This window comes from Macaca thibetana, chromosome 4 (assembly GCF_024542745.1).
Source record: "Macaca thibetana thibetana isolate TM-01 chromosome 4, ASM2454274v1, whole genome shotgun sequence".
NCBI lineage: Eukaryota > Metazoa > Chordata > Mammalia > Primates > Cercopithecidae > Macaca > Macaca thibetana.
Genome location: NC_065581.1, coordinates 53,681,307 through 53,697,510, shown reverse-complemented (window position 1 = coordinate 53,697,510; position 16,204 = coordinate 53,681,307). Strand labels below are relative to the sequence as shown.

General features: G+C 41.8%; 2 protein-coding genes across 7 annotated transcripts in view; both read left to right on the top strand.

Moving 5' to 3' along the window:
* Nucleotides 1–16,204, top strand: part of LOC126953691 (glutathione S-transferase A4) — a 277,827-nt gene that overhangs the window by 236,962 nt on the left and 24,661 nt on the right. The window lies entirely within an intron of this gene.
* CILK1 (ciliogenesis associated kinase 1) overlaps nucleotides 1–16,204 on the top strand; it is a 60,602-nt gene that overhangs the window by 39,835 nt on the left and 4,563 nt on the right. For 4 of the 6 annotated variants that reach the window (XM_050789254.1, XM_050789256.1, XM_050789255.1 and 1 more), the window contains 8 exons: nucleotides 2,125–2,257; nucleotides 2,982–3,153; nucleotides 5,718–5,885; nucleotides 7,994–8,335; nucleotides 9,769–9,959; nucleotides 10,079–10,227; nucleotides 12,565–12,693; nucleotides 15,615–15,737. In XM_050789254.1, the coding sequence (XP_050645211.1) occupies nucleotides 2,125–2,257; nucleotides 2,982–3,153; nucleotides 5,718–5,885; nucleotides 7,994–8,335; nucleotides 9,769–9,959; nucleotides 10,079–10,227; nucleotides 12,565–12,693; nucleotides 15,615–15,737 (1,407 nt within the window). The remainder of the gene's footprint in view (nucleotides 1–2,124; nucleotides 2,258–2,981; nucleotides 3,154–5,717; nucleotides 5,886–7,993; nucleotides 8,336–9,768; nucleotides 9,960–10,078; nucleotides 10,228–12,564; nucleotides 12,694–15,614; nucleotides 15,738–16,204) is intronic. The other 2 variants (XM_050789259.1, XM_050789258.1) reach the window with 1 other exon arrangement.

Genomic DNA, 16,204 nt, shown 5'->3' with positions numbered 1-16,204 from the left:
GAATGAGAGAGTGACAAGGGAAAGACAGTGTTTAAATGATCAGGATTATAGGACAGAAACTGGAGCAAGGAAGATCTGCAAGAAAGTAGTGGCAATGCAGGCATAGGCAGTGAGAAAGTAGAAAGAGACAGATATGAGATTCCCGCTCCCCCAAACCCCCTGCACCTCTCCAAAATGAAGTCTTGCTTTGTTGCCCAGGCTGGAGTGCAGTGGTGTGATCTCAGCTCACTGCAACCTCCACCTCGCAGGTTCAAGCAATTCTCCCACCTCAGCCTCCTGAGTACCTGGGATTACAGGCATGTGCCATCACGCCCAGCTAGTTTTTAAAATATTTTTAGTAGAGACGGCGTTTCCCCATATTGGCTAGGCTGGTCTCAAACTCCTGACCGTCAAATGATCCGCCCACCTCAGCCTCCCAAAGTGCTGGGATTACAGGCGTGAGCCACCACGCCTGGCTGATATGAGATGTTTTGATAGAAAATACAACACAATATCATAACTGGGTAAGGTTGGATCCAACATAACTACAAGGTACCTAGAAATCTTATCCAAAGTTTAGGAAGGAGAGATGATTTGAGAGAGGACAAAAGTGGTTTTGGATAAGTTAACATAGGGATGATAGTGACATCCAGTTGCTATCCAAATAGAGATTTAGGTCTTCAGAAGGGTAGAGAAGGCACATTAGAAATGTAGACTTGAGCATTGTCAACATACAGGTTGTCAAGGAATCACGTAGATCTTCAGTGATCGCTTTTAATTTCTCCCATAATGTGCTAGTTAGAATCCAGCTTTCACAACATTGATACAGATTGAGTATCTCTTATTTGAAATGCTTGGGTCCAGAAGTGTTTCTGAATTTGGGGTTTTTTCAGATTTTGGAATATTTGCATTATATTTTACCAGTTGAACATCCCTAACCCAAAAATCCAAAATCCAAAATGCTGCAATAAGCAGTTTCTTTAAGTGTCGGATTGGTGCTCAAAAAGTTTCAGGTTTTGGAGCATCTCAGATTTTGGATTTTCAGAGTAGGGAATACTCAGCCTGTAATGATAGCAATGATAACGTGTAACAAAGAATAGCAGCAGCAGCAGGTGAGTTATATTTCCAGTGTTGGTGTCCCATTGAGATTTGGAGCCACATTGAATGATGTCTAGGTTGGTGATACTCTCAGGAAGTGGGAGGTTTGGGGTTTTCAGTGACATATATTGCAATTCACTGGGTGTTTGAGTGAGCTTGGAAGATTGCCACGTTGACTATCTCCTGCCTGTACCTCCAGAGCTCTGCTATAGCTGAGACGGGCTTCCCACGTGATGAGTTATCTTTGCCTTTCATGTGAGCTGTAGATGTACCATTGTACTTCCTCATTAGGCAAAGTAATAAGTACTTAACATTTAAACATATGTTGCAACATACTGCACAATCTCAGATATGAGTAGGTCGTATTCATAAATTCTTTCTTAAACAAAAATTATAATTGTGTTTCTGCTGTGGTATAAACTCTCAATTCCCATCAGACAGTTATCTGGGCCGGGCATGGTGGCTCACACTTATAATCCCAGCACTTTGGGAGGCTGAGGCAGGAGGATAACTTGAAGCCACGAGTTCAAGACAAGCCTGGGCAACAGAGCAAGACCCTGTGTTTACTACAAAAAAAAAAAAAAACTAGCCAGGCACCATGGTTTGTGCCTGTAGTCCCAGCTACTTGGAAGGCTGAGACAGGCGGATCGCTTGAGCCCACACTGCAGTGAACTATGGTTGTGCCACTGCACTCCCACCTAGGCAATAGAATGAGATGCCATCCGTGATATTTTTCCCTTGAGTGACAGTTTATTTTTGCAAAGTTATCTCAGCCTATGATCCAGTTTGATATTTTAAAAGAAATTTTCTCTCTTGTAAATAAAATTATGAAGATCACCTTTGAATGATTTGCAAAGGGAAATGAATGTAATCCTATGAGAAGTTCAAAGGACTGTACATTATCTGTGGGAAGAACGCATAAAGCCTTTGGTGCCATGCTAGACTACTTTTTAAATTATAAGTATTTTGCAGAGAGCAATACAATTGCAAAGAATAATATGGAAGCAAACCTGCATTTGGATTTCTTCTCCTCTACTGTCTCTGTAGGCTTCTTTCATCGAGACTTAAAGCCTGAGAACCTCCTCTGCATGGGACCAGAACTTGTGAAAATCGCAGACTTTGGTTTGGCCCGAGAAATCCGATCAAAACCTCCATATACAGATTATGTATCTACCAGATGGTGAATACTATTTTTCTCAAAATTATTTAATTGCACTTCTTTAAAAAGATATCATTATGCTAAGGATAATGTTAAAGTCACAAACGTTAACTTTTCACTAAAAGAAACAGTGCAGTCTGAAACACATATTTATAGATGTGTTGGTAGTGTATAAGGTTAAAAATCTTGTATTCTAAATCATGTTAAAAGAAAACCTATTATGCTTTTCTATAATGTAAATCAAATTTTATATATAGTCCTTCCTGAGGACAACTTCCCAAAAGAATTGTGTAAAATATTTTGCAAAGACCTGTCTGAGAACCATCTAATTGCTATTGTGAAAACTTCGAGACACTGGGAATTTGATTTAAGCAGTTTGCCGTGACCAAGTAGCCTACACACAAGTTGTAGGTTTTTTCCTTCCTCTCCCTTTCTCTCTTAGTTTTACCTTCCTCTTTCTCTTTTCTCTCTTTTTTCCTAATTCTTACTTTTTCAGTGTTTCTCAAAGATGCCATAGAGAAGTCTCCCGTAGAGAAATGCTCAATAGAAAATATTGTGAACTAGAGAGGCACTACTTGTCAACAGCAACCCACGGCAATTGCCAAGTTCTCACAATTCCATTACACCACAATGAACTAGAGAGAAAATAGGAACATATACACCCCCTCACTGAGAACTGATTGTTATTTAATTTAATGTCTGAGCAGTGGAAGCAATAGCTAGCAGTTAACCTTTGTTCCTCCAGGTACAGGGCTCCAGAAGTACTCCTGAGGTCTACCAACTACAGCTCCCCCATTGACGTCTGGGCCGTGGGCTGCATCATGGCAGAAGTTTACACCCTCAGGCCGCTCTTTCCTGGAGCCAGTGAAATTGACACGATATTCAAAATTTGCCAAGTGCTGGGGACACCAAAAAAGGTAATGATACAGAACAAAGGCCGGTGGGCCAAAGCCAACAGCCTGCCATGCTCTCTCCTCTCAGCCCTGTTCAGCACTGGCACGATTGAGCACCTGCCCATTCTAGACTCTTTCTCTTGACCTTAGTCATTCTCCACTGCCCACATTCTCAGACACAGCCGACTTCTCTTCTTCCTCCTGTTCTTAAGTATGACATCTGTCATGGCTCCTTCTGCCCTCCTCTCTATATCATCTCGCCTCCCTTGCAGAACTTCTCAGTTCTCATTGCTACAACTCTTATGCCTATTCAGAAGTCTCCTGAATGTAATCCTTAGCCCCTGCCTCCCTCCATTATTACTCCACTCACATGTTTATAACTCTGTACGGGATTTTCTCCTGACTCCCTCACCATCACCTCAAACTCATCATTGCCTTTTGTTTGCCACCCTACTAGCTTCCTTCTTTCATTCTCCATGTTCATTTGTGGTCTGATCATAATCCCAAAGCCCCCACCTTGAAGCTGAATTTCGGCTTTACCTTCTATCTTTCTCCTACTCCCCGTTCCCTTCATCCAAGCGGCTGGTGGGTAAATCCTGTTGAATATTGCCACATTACATATCTCACGTGGCTCTTGTTCCTTCAAGTCCACTGCTGACATCACAGACTGGACCGCAGTCACCTACCTGTGTCTAATGGCATCTTCCCCATCTTTCTGCCTTCAAGTATTTTCACTCTGGCTTCTTGTCCAGTCTGTGGCCAGATTCAACCTCCTTAAGAACAGCTCTGGTACTGACTTGCCCTCATAAAAGTATTGGTTGACTCCCCATTGCCCAGCCTCGTAACTCCTATTCCTATCGCTGACTTCATTCATTCGTGTATGTGACTTGGTTGGCGGCTGGGCAGGAGGGATTGGCTTACTATGAGGAGGTGGGCCTGCCTTTTCTAGTATGCCTTTCTGTGGTTTTTCTGAATCCTGAAGGTTCTGTGTGGTGCTGCCTAGTGGGTGTCCAACTTGGAAGTAAGGATATCGAAGTGCCTGGAATGACAAATAAGGCTGGACTTGAAGCCAAGAGTTCAAGACAAGCCTGGGCAACAAAGCAAGACCCTGTCTTTACAAAAAAAAAAAAAAAAAAAAAACTGCGATCCTCCTGTCTCAGCCTTCCAAGTAGCTGGGACTACGGGCACAAACCATGGTGCCCAGCTAGTTTTTTTTTTTTTTTTTTTTTTTTTTTTTTTTTTTTTTGGTAAAGACAGGGTCTTGCTCTGTTGCCCAGGCTTGTCTTGAACTCTTGGCTTCAAGTCCAGCCTTATTTGTTGAAGTGCCTAGAATGACAAATGTACCCCTAACAGCTGCATGCCCTGAAATTTCCCTGCTTCTGTGCTCTGCACATAACACCCTCTGCCTGAGTGATATCTGTCACATGGCCATCAGTAATCCCCCTCCTCACTGTTTCTCTAATCCCCTCCCCATCTTCATCTGTGTCGTATGTTATTAATATAATTATTTGTGTACATAGTTGTTTCTTAGACCGTAAGCTGACACAGGACAAAGATTTGTTGTACGTTTATTTTCCCAGGTCCCTGCACCATTGCTGGTACAAACTAGATCCTCAAAAAATTTTTTTAATCATTTGAATGAATTACTAATGCCACCTCTTCAAGAAAATTTCCTGAGTCCAATGCTGGAATCTTTCTCCTCTGCATGTCTGTACCTGTACCTCTCTTGCAGCTTTTGTCACTTTTTACTCTGCATTGTTACTTTGTTTTTAAATAAATACTCTTTTCTCTTTTAAGAACAGTAATACTCTTAAGCACAGGATTTATATTGGATCATTTTTGGATCTCCAACAACACTAAGCATATAGTAGGCATTCCAGAACTGTCAAGTGAATGAATGATAAAAGCTATATGTATTGCCACTTGGCTTTAAAAAAGAGTGGAGGAACAATTACCTTAGGCTGTGTGTTATAAAATAGTAGAGTGTTAGAACTAGAAGGAACCTTAAAGACCATTTCTTTAGCATTTTCCATCATTCACTCCAGCATTTAGTGTCCCACAGAAATGATGCATGAAAAAGTGGAAAGCTTGAGACTGGGTGAAACACCTTTCTTTGCTGCTGGTCTTCACATGTGTAATTTGAATTATCAAGTTGAAGATAGCGTAGGTAGAGTTTCACAAATTTATTTATCCAGGAACGGGATTTTGTTTTATTTTGTTTTCTCCAAAAGAATATCTCATTTGCAGTTTCAAAAACCTCTGTCTCATGGAACACAGTTGGGGAAATATTAATTTGTTTCAATCCCAAAATCTTAAGAGATGGACTATCTTATGTAAAGATTATTAAACAAGTTGGCAAATCCAGTGTCTTTTCCACTATTCCCCCAATTTCATGATCTTGATAGTCTCTCTATTAATCCAAATCTATGTCTCATTCCACACAGTGCCACGGTAGTGAATGTGGGTGGTTAATGAATGTGGGTGGGTAATGGCATGGTTGCCTTTCCATTTGAGGCACACATGCCAGAATATAAACTTATATCACAACAATTGGCTGAGCAAGATTTTCTATCTTTTCCTTCTTTCAGACTGACTGGCCTGAAGGCTATCAACTTTCAAGTGCAATGAACTTCCGTTGGCCACAGTGTGTACCCAATAACTTAAAGACCTTGATTCCCAATGCTAGCAGTGAAGCAATCCAGCTCCTGAGAGACATGCTTCAGTGGGATCCCAAGAAACGACCAACGGCTAGTCAGGTTTTCTTCCATTTTCTTCTGTTATGGAGTTCATATCTAACTCTGAATAATTTCTATAAATTACACAGGAAATATTTAGCATTTAGTATTATGGGTGAGAAATAGTACAGAATACCACTAATGGTGTAATATACAAGGTATGAGAACTTAAAATAGTTTGAAACTTACTGAGTATAAAGTAGTTACGATGTAAACAATACAGTTGCTTTGAAAATGGGCATATAATTCACATGATACATCACCATTTATATGAAAATGGAAATAAACATATATTTATCTGTCTTTGGAGAATGTTTTCATATCTATTCTCTAAGAGTTTCAATTATATAGTAGTTGGTTTATAAGCCAGTACTGGTTGTTGAAAGGCAACTTCTTGTTATGTAAAGTCCAACTGACTCATGACCTAAAGAGATTGACAGATGAGACAGAGCTAGGATAGTAACTGCACTTAGCATTTCATAGCACTTTACACTGTGCAAATGCTTGAGTATATTTTATATGACTTTTAATCCAATGAAGACTGCATGAGACAGGCATTATTGTTTTCAATTCTGTAAGTGAGAAAACTCAATCTTGGAAAGTTTAAGCAATTTGCTGTAATAACTCATCTGCTAATTAGTTCAAATAGTGCAACTAACTACAATTAAACCAACTGACCTGAAGTATGAAGTCAGGTCCACTGATTTCATAGCTCCTGCTTTCCCAATCCATCTTCCCATGGGCCACTTAGACTTAAATAATGAAATATACCCAAAAGAGGTATAGTAATGCTGTGGTCTCTTATCACTCACAGGCCTCTTGCAAGCCTCCTTTTGTGGTAGTTACATCTGGCTCCTTCTCAACTTGTCTCACTGACAGTTACTTTGCTCAGAGGATCACATAAGCGACCAATTCTAATCAGAGAAGATGATTCAGGAGAAGAAGAGTGATGAGGGTATTTGAAGAAAGTGCCAATGTGGTGGTAGAATTTGTGATAGCTGGAGAGATGATAGTTGGAGGAATAATTAAGGAGTGTAGAAAAGCAATTTTTCCGAAAGCTGAAGGAAAAAAGAACTACAGTTTGGTGTCGTAAGGCTTTGGATGGCTCAAGGGTTGGAAAGCTCTCAGGAATGCACTTCTGGTGGTGAAATTCACAACTGGCTGAAGGGCAGAGAAGAAGCTTTTCGATGAAACCAGTTTTTTAATGGATGCATATTAGAAATGAAAAGAAAAAGATTCTGTAGCAAGGAACCAAGAGAGGAATGTATGCTTTTAAGAATAGTGTGAAAAGCTAAAAATACCCCCCAAATCAGTTAAGACTTGCAAAAATGTCTGTGACTACAGAGAAGGCTCTCAAGTTATAATAGATGCTAGAGTCTGGGACCTCTACCAGGCTATTCCCATTAATTGCCTCTGTATCTACACTTGCATATAATCATTACAGATGTTTTTAACTGTCCCAGGCCTACTCAGAAAGATTATGTTATGCTTAATAACTTTCATTCAAAAAGACAAGAGAATACAGGGAATATTTCAGAAAGAATTGTAAACCTCTAAACTTTAAGTTATCTCTTGGCCATCCAGAAAACTCAGTTATCTAGAACAACTGACATGGTTTTGTTCTTGATAGGGAAGGGTTAACTATATCATGTGTTACACTCCTGGCACTTTTGGAATAAAAGCATATGTGCCTGCTTATTTTGTACTCAATTCTTCAGAGTCTTCCAGGATCATTATGTTTGGCTCTTTTGGTTTTATATTATTTTTTTCTTCTTCTGTGGAATGAGGAAATAGGCTTGGAAGGATGAAATACCCTATTTAAGACACATAGCAAATAAGTTACAAAACCAGGATCTGTGTTGATCCAGAATGCTTTTTAGAAGTAGCCAGGGTAACAGCAGTGTAACTGACTACTATATATAAATAACTTTGTGTTGCAATCATTACATATATTTTATGGTATCTTAGATAAGAAAAATCACAAGAGGTGTTAAAAATTCAAGATGCTGTTTTCTAGTTGGGCTAAGAAACAGTAGTAAACTGGTCACAATGAAATATAGCCCAGTAATCAAGACAGTGGTAACTTTCCTGGCTAGATTTTTCTCCTAAAGCCTTTTTTGTCATTCCAGGCACTTCGATATCCTTACTTCCAAGTTGGACACCCACTAGGCAGCACCACACAGAACCTTCAGGATTCAGAAAAACCACAGAAAGGCATCCTGGAAAAGGCAGGCCCACCTCCTCATATTAAGCCAGTCCCTCCTGCCCAGCCGCCAACCAAGCCACACACACGAATTTCTTCACGACAACATCAAGCCAGCCAGCCCCCTCTGCATCTCACGTACCCCTACAAAGCAGAGGTCTCCAGGACAGATCACCCAAGCCATCTCCAGGAGGACAAGCCAAGCCCGTTGCTTTTCCCATCCCTTCACAACAAGAATCCCCAGTCGGTGAGCAGCCCAGATTCACCAGTGAGCTTCGTGTCTGTTTATTCCTCTTCTGACCCCATTATTGGGTGAAATATTTTCTTTTCGTTATACAGAGTGCAATCATGGTAGATTTATGTTTGCAACAGCATGGAATTGTGAAAAGACACTTGGCTTTGGAGTGAAAGATCTAAATTCAAGTTCTGGCTGTGCCTGTTAATAACGTTGTCACTAATGGGGGCAGTGTAGGGTAGTTGTTGAGAGCTGGCTTCTGCAGCCAGACTGCCAGGGGTTCAAATCTCACCTCTGCTGTTTAGTAGCTTGATACTTGTGCAAGTGATCTGGCTGCTCTGCTCCTGATTTTCCTCATCTGTAAAATAAGGATAATAATAGTACTTACCTGATACAATTGCTTTGAGGACTAATGAGTTAATACTTGAAAAGAATGTAGAATAATACCTGGCACCTAGTTACAACTCTGTAAAGGTTAGTAATTGTTATTAATCCCTATGGACTCAGTTTCCTCATTTGTAAAAGGAAGATTATAGTACATGTCTTACCTACCAGACAGGGTTGTTCATAAGGATCAAAGGTCATGATGTTTTTAAGATGATTTGAAAAGCATAAAGTGCCGTATTAATATTTTTAGATTGTTATCCACATTATTGCTGTTGATCGATACTGTTAATGCTGGGCTATTAACTGAGCCCAGATCTTTCTGCTCCTCTTGGGCTGGTTTTCAAAAGAAAACAATGAGTGTTAGATTTAATAAAATAATAACTTGCCAGGGGGTTCTATTTTTCATTAACTTTGCAGTGCTGTCTGAAGAGGCCAACTGTCTATCCTTTATGAAAAAGTGGCACTTTCTGTGTCAGTTAGTATTTGCTGAGTGCTGGCTCCCAACCACTGCGATGTGAGACACTGCCAGAAGCTGCAAGGGTGGTATCTCTGGCCTGCTCATTTTATTGCAGCGCACAGTTTAGAAGTGGTGTGTGTATGGAAATGTCCTGTTGTAGCTAATTCTTTATAGCTAAGAGATAGTAACCATATCTAATGAGAAGGCAAAAAAAAAACATTGTTTGCATTGATTTCTATAGAAGGACAAGCTAACTGACATCTTAACCTTAATTTCTTACATCCATATTTATAATAGTGGAGATCGTATTAACTCATCTAGGATGAGACTGAGTATGAATTTAGCCATCTTCCTGGTGTGTGAGAAGTATCTTAAAATTTTTTTTATCCTTATTTTATACAACTTTAACATTCTCCATGGATGGCAGCCGATGTGATCCGTGAAGGATGAGTGAGACAGAAAGACTGGGAATGTGTTTTCCACAGTTGCCCCTTCAGATAAGTCATGTTATGCCCCAGGAGCCTCCTTTGTGTAGCAGAGGAAGTTCAGAATGGATATTACTCATGAATGAGTTCTGTTAATGCCATATATTGCTTCCCCCCAACCCAATTTGTTTACACAGAAAATCACAGCTGGCCTGGAGCACAAAAATGGTGAGATAAAGCCAAAGAGTAGGAGAAGGTGGGGTCTTATTTCCAGGTCAACAAAGGATTCAGATGATTGGGCTGACTTGGATGACTTGGATTTCAGTCCATCCCTCAGCAGGATTGACCTGAAAAACAAGAAAAGACAGAGTGATGACACTCTCTGCAGGCAAGTGTGCTGCTCACATTTGTAAACAGACTGATTCTGGGATTTGTGAGATTATCGGTATGTATCTGAGGATACACACTGTCTCTCATGCTGACCCAAGCCATGCTGTCTTCATTCAGGTTTGAGAGTGTTTTGGACCTGAAGCCCTCTGAGCCTGTAGGCACAGGAAACAGCGCCCCCACCCAGATGTCATATCAGCGGCGAGACACGCCCACCCTGAGATCTGCAGCAAAGCAACACTATTTGAAGCACTCTCGATACTTGCCTGGTAATATAAATGACTTGGCTTTACTTTGATTATTAATAAGAAACCCTGTCCTTGCAATCACACATTCACGAAGGTTCTGTTTTAGAAGGCAGATACTAGGGGGCTTCCCTTCAGAACTGAGGGGAACATCATAGAAATATTTGCTGAAGCCCAAGCCTCACTTTTATATATTTATTTATTTATTTTTATTTTTTTTTTTTTGAGATGGAGTCTCTCTGTTGCCCAGGCTGGAATGCAATGGCGCCATCTCGGCTCACTGTAGCCTCTGCCTCCTGGGTTCAAGCAATTCTCCTGACTCAGCCTCCTGAGTAGGTGGGACTACAGCTGCCCGCCACCATGCCCGGCTAATTTTTATATTTTTTAGTAGAGACAGGGTTTCACCATGTTGGCCAGGCTGGTCTTGAACTCCTGACCTCAAGTGATCCACCCGCCTCCGCCTCCCAAAGTGCTGGAATTACAGGCATTAGCCACCGTGCCTGGGCCCAGGCCTCACATTTTTATCTTTTATAGTCACCCAAGATAAGAAATATGGTATAGGAAACTGGGTCCAGCCTCCAGGGAGGGAGGAACTGGCAAAAGCTGGGCAGCATGTCTGAGGCTCCTCTACCAGACCAGGTTTAGGGGAAATGGCCACTAGGGAAACCAGGGTGGGAGCTTAGTCACACCATCCTGGCAGTACTACAGGGGTTAAATGTCAATGCTATTGTTTGGTTGGGTACCCAAGCCTCTCTTCTGATTTTCTATATTCCAAACTTACAACATTAGTGAATCATTCATTCAGTACATATGTATTAAGCATCTACTGCGTGCCAAGCACTGCGAATATTATTGTAAACAAAACAGCCAGGCAGGGCCACTGGGTCACGCAACTCTGGGGAATTCCTTCACTCTGTAGTCTACACAGTGGCTTTATACAGCAGCTTTGCAGACAATATCCTCACCCTCACACAGCTTATATGCTAGTGGTGGGAGAGAGACTTTAACAAATAGACACACAGTAATCACAGATTGTTAAAGAATGGTCTCAATAAGCAACTTGGCTGGGCCCCCAAAGAATGAGAAGGAACCAAATGTGCAGAGAGCTGAGGGCAGAGCACACCAGGGAGAGAGTAAACAGTGAGTGCAAAGGTCTGGAGGCAGGAGAGGGCTTGTCCTGTGAGAGGAACGGCAGAGGCCAGTGTGGCCAGAGTGTAGTGAGAAAGGAGGTGACGTAGTGTGTAGTATGAGGCATCTTTTAGGGCCTTGTAAGAAATTTGGATTTTGCTTCATGAGCGATGAGAAGTCCTTGAAGGGTTTTAACTGAAGGAGTGATGTGGTTGTATCAACACCTGTATGCTGAATAGGGGAGGGGCCAGCAAGCTGGAGCTGTCGTCCAGGTGAGAGGGGGTGGTGGCACAGGCTGGGGTGCAGTCAGAAGGGAGGAATGGGGTGAGAATGGCAGGCCCTCTTGATGCATGAAATTCCTACCCTCTGATTGGGAATGTGGCTTCTAAAGATTGCTAGACTTCATCAGGATTGACATTTTGTTCTTAGAAGACTGGCCTGACAGGCCCCAGGGTGAGCTGGAAGAAGAGAGATCCAGATGACAGGTATAGAGTGATCCAGTATGAGGGGCCAAGCCTTGAATTACAGTGACCACAGGCAAAAAGGAGCAGGGAGTGAATCAGAGAGCTATTTTATTTCTTTTTGGTTGTAGGGGAAGAAGAAGAAGGATAAAGGGGGAATTTAAACTTTCAGTTCTGGAAAAAAGCCGCAGTGCCTGTGGGAATGGGAGTGATCTGGATGAAAAGTGGCTTTTGTCTTGAGGTCAGGGTCAAGGCAACCCTGTTTTGGGAGGCCTTGAGTGTGAGAGACAACAGTTGGTGAGGGTTCCTTGTACATATCAGAGTCATCAGCATACGATGGCAGTAATGGTCCAGGTCGGGTGAGAAGATGGAACCCTGGGGACAAGACAGAAAGAGGAGAGCAGAGGGCTGCAGAGTTGGAGGCTGGGGTTGGGGGATGGAGAAGAAACTGAAAAGGTGACTGAAAGGAAGTGGTCTGTGAAGGGGAAGAACAGCATGTCCAGTAGCAGTGAAGCCCAGGATGGCACCAGAGGGTCAAGACGTGGGACAGATCCATTGGTAGAAGCATAAGAGGCCTCTCTTGGGCCACCCACCAGTGAGATATCTTTCCTCGGACATCTGTCAGATGACATCATCACAGTCAGTTTTTGCTTTGATTATTGCATCATACAGAAGTTTTTGACAAATTGAGTTCTGCATTAATTTTATCTTTGTAGTCTGGTGTAAGATTCATTGTGTGTTTTGCATTTTAAAATCATTTCTTCTCTATTAGGCATCAATATAAGAAACGGCATACTCTCGAATCCAGGCAAGGACTTTATTCCACCTAATCCATGGTCTAGTTCTGGCTTGTCTGGAAAATCTTCAGGGACAGTGTCAGTAATCAGCAAAGTAAATTCAGGTGAGTAATGATCATTAACCCCTAAATGGCAAAAAGCAAATTCCCTGGATGCAGCAAGGTGGGCAAAAGGAGCCATGGGACGAGCTTTGGAAGCACAGGGGCCTTTGTGGTCTGAAAGCTCAGTCCTCTTTTCCAGCCCTACCCTCCTCTCTTTCTTGGCAGCGGTCCCTCGGGACTCAGCCAGCTCCCATGGGAGTCTGCCTTCAAGGGTAGCTGGAGAGTAGAGCATAGTCTTTGCTGGCTCAAGGGAAAAACAAAAATACCTTTACAGACTCCTACTAGGCCTGACAGCTAAGGCCCTGGCTGCAGCAGACACCCTCTTCCTGAGGTGGAAGTCACCCTTGGCTGTGTCTGCCTTGTTCCAGCCTGTCCCCTCCTTCTGATGACCCAGCCGCAGGCCCAGAGTATCAAGATCCTTTCTAGTTGGAAGGTGGACAGTTTGGAAGACCCTCCCCACTTTTTTTGTTAAATGGATGAATGAATTTCCTGAGTCCCAAGGCTGACCAACCCTGTTCACAGTAGAGGCATTTCCTGCATCATTTTTCCCTCACACAGGCAGCCCCTGCTATGTGCTGCTTCCCCTCTGCACTTCCAAGTGCACTGCCCTCATCCATTAGGTGTTTGTCTACTTTAAGGAATACAAAAAAGAAGGAGATAATATAGCAACACCTGTGTAGCCACCACCCAGCTTAAGAAGTCAAACTTTGGCCAGGTGTGGTGGCTCATGCCTGTAATCCCAGCACTTTGCCCGGCTGAGGCTGAGGCAGGCATATCACTTGAGGTCAGGAGTTTGAGACCAGCTGGCCAACATGGTAAAACCCTGTCTCTACAGGCGTGGTGGCAGCAGGCCTGTAAACCCAGCTACTGAGGAGGCTGAGGCAGGAGATCACTTGAACCTGGGAGGCGGAGGTTGCAGTGAGCCAAGATCGTGCCACTGCACTCCAACCTGAGGAGATTCTGTCTTAAAAAAAAAAAAAAAAAAGTTAAACCTGGCAAATACACATGAAGCCCAGTGTCTGTGCCTTTCCCGCCTCCCTGTTTCCCCTTACCTCCCCACATGCCAGCCTGATCGGCTGTTTATTTAGGTTTGTATAAACTTCATAGTGTGGTTTTGCAGGTTTTAAAATTTATTTGAACATAATCTTGGATTACTGCTACATGTATTTAAATAGATATATGTGTAGCAATTATAGAGATATATATCATATATTATATAACATATACAATATACATCTATACAACACCATAACATTATATAGACCATAATTTATGTATGCCTTCTCTTCTTGATAAATACATAAGTTGATTGCAATTTTTGCTATTAGAAAGAGTGCTGAAATGATTATTGTACCCCTATTGTTATGCACATGTGTGAGGATTCCTCTGGGTACGAGAACTAGGAGTCAACATTTTATTTTATTTTATTTTATTTTATTTATTTTTATGTATTTATGTATTTTAAGATGAAGTCTTGCTCTGTTGCCCAGGCTGGAGTGTAGTGGCGCGATCTTGGCTCACTGCAACCTCTGCCTCCCTGGTTCAAGCAATTCTCCTGCCTCAGCCTCCCGAGTAGCTAGGATTACAGGTGTGTGCCACCACACCCAGCTAATTTTTTTTTTTTTTTTGTATTTTTAGTAGAAACAGGTTTCACCATGTTGGCCAGGCTGGTCTCGAACTCCTGACCTCAGGTAATCTACCCGCCTCGGTCTCCTATTGTGCTGGGATTACAGGTGTGAGCCACCATGCCCGGCCAGAGTCAACATTTTAGGTTAAAGGGTGTGCTCATCTTCAGCTTCACAGATATTGCCAAACTGCTCTCCAGAGGGATATGGGAGTTGCTCTACATCCTTAATGACACTTGGTACTGTCAAGACTAAAATTTGTGCTAATCTGATGAGTGTGAAATGGTATCTATTGTGGTTTAAACTTGCATATCCTGTTTACTAATGAGGTTCATCACCTTTTCTTGTGTTTATTGACTATAAGTTTTTTCTCTTTTGTGACTTACCTGTTCAAATTCTCTTCCCATTTTTCTTCATATTTCTTCATTCACCAGAGTGCAAAATACACCCCAGCTGACCAACACAACTCCTCACACAGGCATTCTAGACTGTGTTTCCTACTCTGCCTTAAGCAATTGCTGAAAAGGCTCTGTGTTGTGGAAACAGAGCAACTCTACCACTTACTGACTTCTTAATGGTTAGAACTTCCGTTTCTATAATGAGCAATAATAGCAGTCTTCATTATTCCATGTGTACCTTTAAGCCTAAATAATAAGAATTATATTCATTCACCTATCCAATCTTAATTGATTATCTGATATATGCAAGGCATTCTGTTATCCTCCCCAGAATGCAAAGAGGAGTAGCATACAGTCCCTGCCCTTAAAGCACTCTCATGTGGAAATGACATAAAAAGTGAAGGTATTTAATATTTTTAAAAAATGGTTAATTTTTCTGATGTGGATAAGAATATTTAGTGTGTAATTACTTGTCACAGCTAAATAATTGAATATAACCTGTGTTATTTATATGTACTGTTATTTATATGTACTGACATGGAAGGACAACTATTCTATATTATGGAGTGAAAAAGGCAAATTTTAGAACAGTCTAAATCTACTTTTACAAAAGAAAATAAAGAACAAATGTCACCTTTCCCTTTTTTAAAAAAATTTCACAACCAACCCACCCTCTATTTGGTTGCCCCCACGAGAGCAGCACTGTCTTTGACTCTTGCAGTCTTTCTGACAGGGTGGTATGGTGGGATGCTTGGCTCTGAACTCATTTTCATCATGATTTGCTCTTTTCCCTAAAAGTAAAAACTTAGTTTGTTATTGCTCTGCAGTACTGTTATTTAACCTTGTTGGTGTCCTGGGTACATGTCTTTGTAGTAAAGAGCTTTTTGCTTTTTCAAATCAGTTGGTTCCAGCTCTACAAGTTCTAGTGGACTGACTGGAAACTATGTCCCTTCCTTTCTGAAAAAAGAAATAGGTTCTGCTATGCAGAGGGTACACCTGGCACCTATTCCAGACCCTTCCCCTGGTGAGTTGTATTTTAAATTATTCATGAATTGACTCAACAAATGGCTACTCAACAACTGCTTTGTGCCAGGCATGTTTTAGGCCTGGGATCCACCAATAAATGAAACTTGCACTCTACAGACAATAAGTAAGCGAAATAAGTGCTATATAACATATAGTAAGTCAGATGCTTACTGACTTAGTGCTAAGGAGAAAAATACAGCAGACAGGAGGTAGAGATTGTGGGGGCTGGAGTGTGGGGTACAGGTTGCAATTTTAGCTAAAGAAGAGCTCACTGCAAAGGAGTTGTTGAGTAAAGACCTGGAGGAGGTGATTGAGCAAGCGTGCGTTATGAGTGAGGCTTTTTTCCAGACAGGAGATTCTTCTGTGCTTGAGCTTTGAGGCAGAACTGGCCTGGCAAATTCAAGGAGCATCAAGGAGGCCAGAGTGCAGGAGTGACGGGAGTGAGAAGGGGAGTAGCAAGATGAG